Below are 11,189 nucleotides of genomic sequence, written 5' to 3' on the forward strand. Positions count from 1 at the left end.
ACCAATGTATTTATCGCCATCACTACTCACTACTATGAACACATTCTGTGTGTAATCAACGCATCCAAAGCGCCATCTATGTGCCTATTTGAATAAAGAAATATTTCACTTTGACCTTATCTATGTAAGTTTGTATGTGTAATTTTGATTCAGTGATAATACTTAGGCAGTTTTATTTATTTTACAATGGAAAAATCCATATTTTCCGTGCGAATATAGCTATCACCATCATCATTATATAAACCCAATACAGGGCAAGAGTCTCCCCCCACAATGTGAAGGGGTAAAGGCCGTAGTCCACCACGGTGTGGACTGGTGGACTTCATACACCTTTGAGAACATTACGGAGAACTCTCAGGCATACAGGTTTCCTCACGATGTTTTCCTTCTCCGTGGAAGCAAGTAATGCTTACAACGCACATAACTTAGTAAAGTTAGAGGTGCGCGCTAGGATTTGAACTCGGCCTCTCGAAAATGAAGTCGAAGCCCTACCCACTGGGCTATCACCGCTTCCATTTTAACAATATTTATTTATACGTCACCAGAATCAAGACAAAATTTCGCTAAGATCTGTTTAACTGTGCGGTATATTGGTAATAAAACGAATTATTTTAATAACAGTTCCCGGTTGCTTTTCCGGAATGCTAGAGTGTTTTTGTAGACTCACCACAAGCAGACAGACTTTACGTTTCAAAAGTACTTATAAAGCAGGCCTACTTTAAATATGTGGATTTTGAATTTTAATTTAAAAAATGTACGATGCTATTAAAAATAAATTTTCAGATTTTCATCAAGATATATGCAGTGGTTAAGCCGAAAGTAGGAAACAAACCAACGAACAAACAGCAATTTTACCTTCTCTCGGGAACAGTACTTCTGTCGGATTAATGGTGCCTTGATGGACAGTTGGAAAAACAACGTGTATGCAAAATTTCATGATGATCGGTTGAGTAGTTGAGGCGTGAAAGCGTAACATATAAACAAACTCACTTTCGCATTTATTATTACAGATATATGATTGAAGAATTATTTATTTAGTGTAGTGGGCCGGTAATATGTTGATATCAGGATAGATAAACAAATATACTACGACATTATACACACCGCCATCTAACATGACTGGCTAATATTTATATTAATAATACATATAAATACTTATAATAAACATATAAACACCCAGATACTGAAAAACATTAAGTAGTGGGAATCGAACACAGGGCCTTGGACTCAAAAAGCAGGATAGCTGCGCCAATCGGCCGTCGACCATGATGTTGATGATTTTATTGTTATCCCGGGAATGCAAGGATCTCGGTATTTTTAATGGCTGAAATACGCGGACGAATTCGCCGACAGCAGCTAGTCGTTTACATTTCGCACAACAGAGACTCCAGCGATTTCTATCAAGACTTGCTACGCGTGAGATTTTAAAAATAAATATTTTATAAGCGTCTAAAAAATCTGCAGAGATTGCTTAATTTAATCGCAAGGAAAAAATTTATGCAAAATACTTCTTACTTCAAGACCTCATTAACTTAAATATTACGCTAAATATGCTTAGCTAAACAGTCCGGGCTCCTTTGAGGAAATGACAAAGAGGCTTTATTCAAGTTAATCTCCAGATAATTGTTTTGTTTCACATTCACCTACATAATTATGGTGGGGCTTATGTCTGCGAGCGTAAGATAATAATACGGAGCTGGGATTTCAGCTATCTTCCTACCAATATCTGGGTTACTCAACATCCATAATCCCTAGCTGACGATTCACGTTACTTTTCAATATAAAACATTCATTTTATATGTTTCTATATATTATATAGCCTAGTGGTTAGGACTTCGGTTTTAATGTCGGGGGATCGAATTCGAATCCCAGCACGCAACTTTAACCTTTGTTTGTTGTGTTCTGTGCGTTTTAAGTAATTAAAATATCACTTGCTTTATCCAGACCATATTGCAGTCAAGCGATAACTTGTAGTGAAATTTAAAAAAATACCCCTAACGGGATATGCTACTTTTACAGTCGCGTTCGATCAAAAATGACGAACTTAGAAATACTCTGGGTGACCTCATCATCATATCAAACCATTACCGGTAAACAACCTACAACAGGGCACGGGACTCCTTCTACAATGAGAAGGGGTTAAGTCTGTAGGCTAAGGGTCCAGTGCGGAATGGTGGACTTAAGAGTTGAATGTCAATTTTCTATATTTTAACGGCTATACGCATAGTATCATATAAGATCAATAAAACAGCGGTATAGCCGCTGTTTTGATTAAATTAAGTTACCACTTTTATCGTAGAAAAATCGATTATCTGGAAAAATATTTCTAATACTTGTCGGTTATTCGTTTTTTTTTTGCATTATACATAACAACTACAATTGGTTTCAGAATTACTATATATAAAATCGGAAGATCTAATGACGCAGTCAAAAAGCAAACACAATCCTCCATTGTTCTCAACAGGTCACCCAAACGCGTCCCGCGCAATCTATATTCATGCAACGTTTCTACCATTAGACGAGAACGCTAAATGCATGCCAACACGCAACAAGCAAAACTCTGCATTCGTATTAAAAATATTTATTACAATACTGTTTTATAAATACATACTTAAATCTATATCACTTTAGGGCTTGATTTCGTTCACTTCGTTGTCCTGGGGGACTTTGAAATCGTCTACAGCTACTGTCACTTCCTCGCGGTCTGGCGATGATGTTGTAGCCTCTTTCTTGTCATCCTCAGCTTCATATGCCACTTCGGTCGTAGCCTGAGGAAGCTCTCCAGTTTTGTCGACGGGTTCGATATTGGCGACCTCAGCGTTTTCTACATTATCAATATTTTCGACCTTAGTCAGAGGTTCTTCGGGTGCGTCAAGAGTTTCAACTTTATCAACACTTTCAACCTTAATAGGCTCTACTGGCGTGTCGGGAGATTCGACTTTATCAATGTTTTCTACTTTGTCTTCGCTTGCGACTGGAACGGCGGGTACCTTTTCTTCTTTCAATGGTTTTCCAGTTTCAACGATCGGTACTTCTCTTTCAACAACTTTGTTGTTCTCATCCGCACCATTTATCGGAGCAGTTACATCCAGATAACCATCGCTGGACAAAGAAGCGGTTACATCGGATGCACTAGCGTTTAAGGGAAGGGTGTATGTGTGGAAGAATTGGCTGGCAAATAGATCGTGGTCATCATGCTTAGCCTCGTGGGCTCCTTGGACTAAGATGAAGTCACCTTTCACCTTAACTTTCAGGTCTTCCTTCTTGTAGTCCTTAACGTTAACGATAACACGGAATTTATCGTCTTCTACCAGGATCTTCGGTCCGATGTCCGCGAAACTTGAGAACAGTTTTGTCAGTGGCGCAAAAATGTTTCCGAAAGGTGGAAATCGGAACCAGGGGGATGAATCTTCGAAGTCTGATTCAGTTATTGTCGTGATGGGGCGAGGGAAATCTTCGCTCGCGGGATAGGCGACCGCGAGCGCGAAAAGTGCAAAAAACGCAAAATACCGCGACATGTTACTATTGACACTGAAAAGTTTCACTAGCACGTGCGTACGTCTCGAGTATGACATAAAAACTGCGGGCGGCGCGTGAGTCGAAGGCTATATACATTGTGGGGGGAGCGGGGTAGGCGCATCGCCGACCGCTATGACGGCATTGTAGAGTTGTAACGCAGAAACGACATATTAGCTCTGGTTAATTTAAACAGTGAACCTTTTACGGAGCTACTTAAATTTATTTATTTATTTTAACTCTTTCTTTGTATGCCACCACAATGTTGAGAAAATAAAAGAAAAATATAGAGATGTAAGTAAAATACAAAAGGTGGCCTTATCGCTTAGTAGCGATCGATCTAGTTTTGTCATTTTAATGTAAATGTTACGATAGATGCTTACGTAAGCCAAACAAAGGTTTTATGCATCACATATTTATTTTTAAATAGTTGGTAGTTCATCGAATATTACAGATAACTATTAGATATTTTTACTAAATATTGTTAACCAAGTGTATTTTTATAAATTTTCCTGTCCATCTGTTTATTTTGTAATACACCGCGAGAATACAATTTCGTTCTGTTGAATATAACTTCGTTCACGTTTATTTGAGGTTTTTAAAATCAAGCAGGAACTCTATATTTTTCAGGGATATACCCATGCATAAGTAACGAATATTATTTGCTATTATTAATTACTATATACTATTTTATTTAACTACCTCGGGTAACTTTAACTGTCAGCTATACCGTGATAAGTATTATCCTATAGCATCCCAGGTATAGGATAATACTTAACCAGGTACACCACTCAGAAAAACGAAAAAAAGAACAAACACTTCAAGAATTAAACAGGATATGAAAGGCGGCCTTATCGCTAATTCGCGCTCTCTGCCAGGCAACCTTAGAATTAGAAAAACTAAAAAGAAAAACGAATAGGTGGGGTACACTATTTAGAACATACATACTTATACATAAACCAGACTACACAAATACGACAATACTATTGATAAATATAAAAAAATAACAAACAAACAAACATGCTTCTTTTGCATTTTTCATAAGAGTCTGAATAGTAAGGCAAAGACGAGTTGATGTGATCCAAATATTCTTATTTATAAAGATAGATAACAAATATTTCCCAAAAAGTAGATTTTTGTTTGTGACGATTAAAATATTATTAACACTCTTGTTTTATGACCCATGGTCCTCATGTTTTGTTGTACATGCATGTGTTCGTTAACAGAAATGGAATACTTATATTTCACCCTGTGAGTATAGGTATATAGTGTAATACGTATTTAGTTCTTAGTATACTAATTGAGAGTACCGGAACTGGCCTAATCGAAACGTTGACGTGGAGGGGAGACTTCATAACCTCACACTGTCACAATTCTTTGCTTTGTCATACAGCAGACTCGCAATATTATATTTATTATGTATAAGCTATTGGTATAGTTAGATGTATGATAATTCGGAATGCACGTAAAAAAAATAATTGTGAATTAAAAATCCAAAAGTGCTATGCGATGTGGACCTAACCATTCATGTAACTGAGAATTAAAAGCATATCAATAGATGTTTGAGGTCTTAAAAAAGACAATGTTTGATGAGATATGCTCTTTTGAAGCCCTAAGAAAGTCCTTGAAACCTATAATCCTACCCTTTACATTTATCATTTAGTTTTTCATCTAAGGAATTTTCCAGGAACGAGTTTTACCTCCACTTGGCCTTATTTACTAACCAATATTAACCAGTTTTCTAACATCAGAGCAAAATTTTATTGACATCACTGGAACTGTGAGTTCAAAATGCGTTAGGCACAAATGTAAATTCGATAGTCAATTAACCTTCTGCGCTTGATTGGATCAATCTATGACAAATGACGTACGACCTTGGAAGGCCGGCTTCTAGAGTTCTCTTCGTGATACTAAATTAGTATGTTTTGTTCCTTACGAAAATCTTAACATCGTGATCCTTATTTTAATCGATCAAAATGTAACGCTTGTCTCACAGTTTATTTACGTTAATTCTACGGACATTGAGTCCGTAGGACCGCGATGTAGAAAGCAACGGGATATTACTACATTATATATTTCCACGAGAGTTAAACGATGACTCCTACAAAATAGAAAAATGATTGTTAATGTTGATGTTGGAGAAGAGTAACTACTGAGTTTCTTGCCTGCTCTTTTCGGTAGAATCTGCTTTCCGAACTGGTGGTAGAGTCACTACAAACAGAAATTCTTGACGTTTCAAAATTGCTAATAAAGTAGGCCTACTTGAAATAAATGACTTTTGAATTTAGAATGTAAGACAATAGGATCATCGTTAACCACGAGTGCTCTATCAAGAGTAAACGACTAATAAAAATGAGAACCGTTTATTTTATTTTATAAAAATCACAATCGTACTTGCTAGCCAGCTAAGTAATTACATCATGAACATCTGCAGTACCGTAGAAGACGCCGCTGTGTTGCCGTTTTAAGGATCTTTCTTATAACCCCTTTGTGCAGCCCCAAATTGTATTTTAGGCCACACCATCATCGTCAGCCATGCATTATCTGCTGGATATAGGCCTCTTGCAGCTCTGCATTGCCGAAGATCTGTTTTGAATCACACCATAAAGAATCTCCTGCTTTTCGCGGAGTATCCGTCTTTCCTTAGTTCCGTCTTCCCTAATACCTATAATCTGGGTTTCTTCAAATCAAGAGTGAATAGGCATCTTCTAGGCAAGCGCGCTTCATCTTAGGCTGCATCATCACTTATCATCAGGTGTGATTGTAGTCAAGCACTTGTCTATATATTTAAAAAAAATCGTAACGCCTGATTCTATCCAGTATGTAACTGCTCGCTTTTGTATTTTTTTTATTCCGATACAAGTTAGCCCTTGACTGCAATCTCACCTGGGGGTAAGGGATGTTGCAGTCTTAGATGATAGCGGGCTAACCTGTCAGGGAGCATGGTATTCATACCCCTAATCGGTTTTTTATGCGACATCGCACCGGAACACCATCGGTAGGATGCTAACTAGGCACGGTCAAAGCCTCCCACTAGACCAGGCCGGAGAAAATTCAGAAATTATAAATTCTCAAAATGCCCCTGGAATCGAACCTGGGACCTCCTGCTTAAATTCACAGCGCTAACCGTTGCGCCATTAAGGTCGTGGGTGTTTATGTTGAAGATGAGGATGCAGTCTAAAACGAATGCGCGCTAACCTGAAAAAAGTACAGTAGACTTTAAGTCGTTACCACAATTTTTTTCGCCGGTGGATGTTCTGGCCACGTTACTCCCTCCCGCAAAGTAAATAAGCCTACCGGGAATCGAACCCTGAACCTCCCACATAAAAGAATTGCATATTCACTGTTGTAGCAAGAGGTCTGCCTAACTCTTATTTGCATCGAACGTGACTAAGATTTGCTTACTCAGATCTCAAATACCAGTGTAGATATTTCAAACAGTATACGGGAAAAAAAAAAATTACCTTATTCGGTTGTGTTAAGGCTTTAAATAGCACTTTGTGTTAACCTCACGTACTAAAATTATGAGCATTTTCCTAGATCAAGAGTTTAAAGTATTGTGCATGATATTCTATGAAAACAATAATTTCGTTTGAAATTTCTAAGAATCTGTACATAGAGATAATATTATAGATAGAGATAACATTTATATCTCTTTATGTTAAATACCGGTCTCTTATTCATCTTCTTAAGAATAAGAGCTCAGCTCTTATCGATGTAGCCCTCTCCAACCTTCTCTAACTATGGCTCTCTCTTCCAACTCTTTATTTGCCCCTCAAAATCCAGTATCGATCGTCATCTTCCCCTCTTTCCCTCTACTTTTCCCTCAATTGTATGCGGGATAAATTTATCATGTCTTAGCAGGTGGCCAATCATTTTGTCTCTTCTGATTTCTATAGTTCTAAGTTTAGTTTGACGGCCTATTGGCGCAGTCGACAGAGACCCTACTTTCTGAGTGCAAGGCTGTGGGTTCGATTCCCACAACTGGAAAAAGTGTGTGTGATGAACATGAATGTTTTTCAGTGTCTGGGTGTTCATCTATATATTATAAGTATTTATATATATAATTTATAGAAATATATACGTCAGTGATCTTGCCTATGCGTACCTATAACATAATATGCATAAAGAAAGTAGACTTAGTGATAAATAATATGTTATAATTATTCGGGTTCCGTGCCTAAAGCATGCCAAAGGTACCATTGCTATGCGTCCCCTGACTGTCCGTCTGTCCGTCAGTCCGAATGTCTGTCAGCGGGCTGTATCTCATGAACTATGATAATAGGTAGATAATTGAAATTTTTACAATATCGGTATAATCTTTTGCCACAATAACAAAAAAATAACATAAGTTTTGGGTTTTTAATTCAATCTGAATAATTTTGATATAAATATGGTATATTGCACTTTGGTACGGAACTCTTCATATGCAAGCAGAACTCCCACTTTTTCTCGGTTAAAAATAATAATAACTGAAAGAGCGTTTTGGCTTAGTCACAACATGACTACCCCATTAGTGGGTGCGGCAAAACAAAAAGTTGACATTTCTTTGTTTTTTTACGTAATTCAGTTTGTCATACTAATGGACATAAATGGCTACCATCGGGTCCGAGCTCTTACTTATTTCTTTTATTCTTTGTCTCATAAACATTATATCGTCGTAATATAGAGCCACTTACTTTGTAAGACATTTTTACAGACGGACGTACGTATGATGGATACAAATTAAAAAAAACCCCCGATTTTCAATATTATGTACATCATTCTACTAGTGAAGAAGCGAGGAAGTTGTGGAAAAAAAAATTATGGCACTTTTTGGTAGCGGCCATCTTGGATTTGAAATTTGCCATAGTGTATATATACACAGGTGTGTATATATACAGGTGAAGGAAAACATCGTGGGGAAACCTGCATGCCTGAGATTTCCATGTAATGTTCTGAAAGGTGTGTGGAGTCCATCAATCCGTGGTGGACTACGGCCCTAACCCCTTCTTATTGTGGGAGAAGACCCGTGTTCTGTAGTGGGCCGGTTATGGGTTGATGTGATGATGATGACGAAGATTGTAGCGTGAGGGAGCCACTAACTTCCAAACATACAAACTTTCTTAACTCTATAAACATAATATGGAGGTAAATATATTACTTCGATATGTGATATTCGTTCCAGGTGCCGATGTAACCACAATATTATAATATCGAGTAACGTCTCGACAGTTAATTTTCCTTATTCTTTATTAATCACCTTTCTGACTAAGAAATACTTAGAACAGGATGAGTACTTTACCAAAGAACATATTGTTGCACAGTAATTAGGTTATGTAGTTCATGAAAGAAACGCAGATTTAGAATTTTATATTACATTATCAACACAGATTTAGAAACATGCGGGGGCATTCTTTGGGGACAGCCGATAGAAGTGAACACTAAATGTGAAAAACATATATACACAGTATACACAGGATCTTCGAACAGGGTATGCATGAAGCAGGAACATGGCATTGAATGGAAAAATCCCCCTCTAATACGAGTTATATGAAATAATTTGGGTAGGCAGTGCTTTTGTGCATATATGAAGTGCACGCCACTATAGCTCATGGGAAGCATTCGGTGTCGATGACGCGAGTTCTATGATTTTTGTTCATGCAAAAAGTGTACGACTCGTCTGTGTAGTTTCACTTCAATAACCATGTGGTCTGGTCTGGTAGGAGGCTGTGGTTAGCTATCACCCTACAAAGACAGCGATTAATCGTTCCGATACGATGAAACTAATTTGAGATTTACTACATCTACGATAGGTCGTACCAACACGTTAGCCCTCTTCTCTTAAAATGCATCATCTCTTCAGGCAAGTAGGGCTAACTTGTAGACTTACTTGTTTTTTATTATATTCAGCCAACATATTTTGACTATTTTGATTTTGTTTATTTTGATGTCTTTTTAGTTATTAAATAAATAAATTTGTTTTAATTAAGATTTGTATGTCATAGATTAAGACTAAACATGTATACCTACAATGTTTTATGAAAATAAAAGAATTGAATTGAATTGAACATTTACTAACAGAGAAACATTTTTAAGTAGGTGCCAAGTAAAACAAATATTACTGAGTATATACTTTGTATACTGTTCGCTTTCATGTAGTAGGAAGAAAAGTACCTTAATTTTTATATTTTACGTAGCACCATATTTTTCAATTATAAATAAATATATAAATATACTACGACAATACACATATCGCCATCTAGCCCAAAAGTAAGCGTAGCTTGTGTTATGGGCAATAAGACAACTGATTAATATTTTTATGAATAATATACATAGATACTTAGAATATACATAAAAACATGGGTGTTTTTATGTATATTCTAAGTATCTATGTAAACATCCATGCTCATCACACAAACATTTTCCAGTAGTGGGAATCGAACCCAATTTCGGAGGCACCGAGTAAAAAATGTTGTACAAAAATATTTATATCTGGCTTTTCAGTTGGTACTAAATACAAAGGTCCGTTTTATTTTGAAATTTATTTTTCTTTTTATGTTTTAAGTAAATTAATAAATATAAATTGTACAAGCACCACTAACATTTCGGAGTTATGTGCGTTATTAATTAAAATATCACTTGCTCCAACGGTGAAGGAAAGCATTGTGAAGAAACCTGCAAGCCTGAGAGTTAACCATAAAGTTCTAAAGGGCGTGTGAAGTCTACCAATCCGCAATTGGCCAGCTTAGTGTACTACGGCCTTAACCCTTCTCATTAGACGAGAGTAGGCCCGTGCCCTGTAGTTGCCCGGTAATGGATTCATGCTGATGATGATGAAATAATTCTAAATGATGATGAGCTGTTGCCCGCGACTTCGTCTGCGATTGATTTTGTTTTTTGATGCGGCATTAAATTTAGTTGTAGATCTAAAAAAAATTAAGTATTCAGTATCGCTAAGCCTTAAATAAGAGTTTTGCTGCTGTCCGCTGACGAGTTCTGTCCTCTATCTCCAACCATAGTTTGGGCAAAATTAAACACTTATTATAACCTCTATAGTACAAAAATAATTATTTAAATCGGTTATAAATTTTCGGAGTTATGGTGTAAAATCATCAAACACTCATCCCCTATCCCAAAGGAACCGAGCTAGATAGTCGGGATAAAAAGTATCCTATATTACTTCTCACACTTCCAAAAATATGTGTTCCAAAGTTTCATGAGGATCGGTTAAGTAGTTTTTGCGTGAAAGCGTAACAAACAAACTTACATTCACATTTATAATATTAGTAGGGATGCATAAACCGTTCTCATAATATTCATTAACGAGATAAATATTTCACGTATAGAGTCAAAGTCAATACAGAATTCGTCGTGGGAATTAGGAAATGATTGATACACGAAACTGCTGGAGTGCAATATTGCACTGTGCGTGGCTGTGCGTGTAAATACGTAGTGAAATTGTCTATTATTCCTATCCTACGTGCTCTGAACTTAGACAATTCAAACGTTTCACTTTGAATGCGGAATGAAGTAATAAGCGCGTACAACAGTAAATTATTATATGTATTAACATATAATAATAATACGGAGTTAAATAAAAATAAGAATACTGAGTGGTGGTAGTTTAGTGGGTTAGGCATCGGCTTTCCTATCTGGAGGACCGAGTACAATCTCTGGCACAAACAACGTAT

The 11,189-nt window shown here is 36.8% G+C and overlaps 1 protein-coding gene across 1 annotated transcript; it reads right to left on the minus strand.

Moving 5' to 3' along the window:
• Positions 1-2,565: 2,565 nt before the first annotated feature.
• On the minus strand, positions 2,566-3,593 carry LOC120633277 (heat shock protein 67B1-like). Its single transcript, XM_039903460.1, has one exon. It carries the CDS (start codon positions 3,573-3,575, stop codon positions 2,628-2,630), a length of 948 nt encoding a protein of 315 aa, XP_039759394.1. The 5' UTR covers positions 3,576-3,593; the 3' UTR covers positions 2,566-2,627.
• Positions 3,594-11,189: the final 7,596 nt, after the last annotated feature.

Source organism: Pararge aegeria, chromosome 2, assembly GCF_905163445.1.
Source record: "Pararge aegeria chromosome 2, ilParAegt1.1, whole genome shotgun sequence".
In the NCBI taxonomy this organism is placed as follows: Eukaryota; Metazoa; Arthropoda; class Insecta; order Lepidoptera; family Nymphalidae; genus Pararge; species Pararge aegeria.

Bases quoted from the DNA above. Each gene is read 5' to 3' on its own strand.
- LOC120633277 (XM_039903460.1), bottom strand. From the start codon at position 3,575: ATGTCATACTCGAGACGTACGCACGTGCTAGTGAAACTTTTCAGTGTC.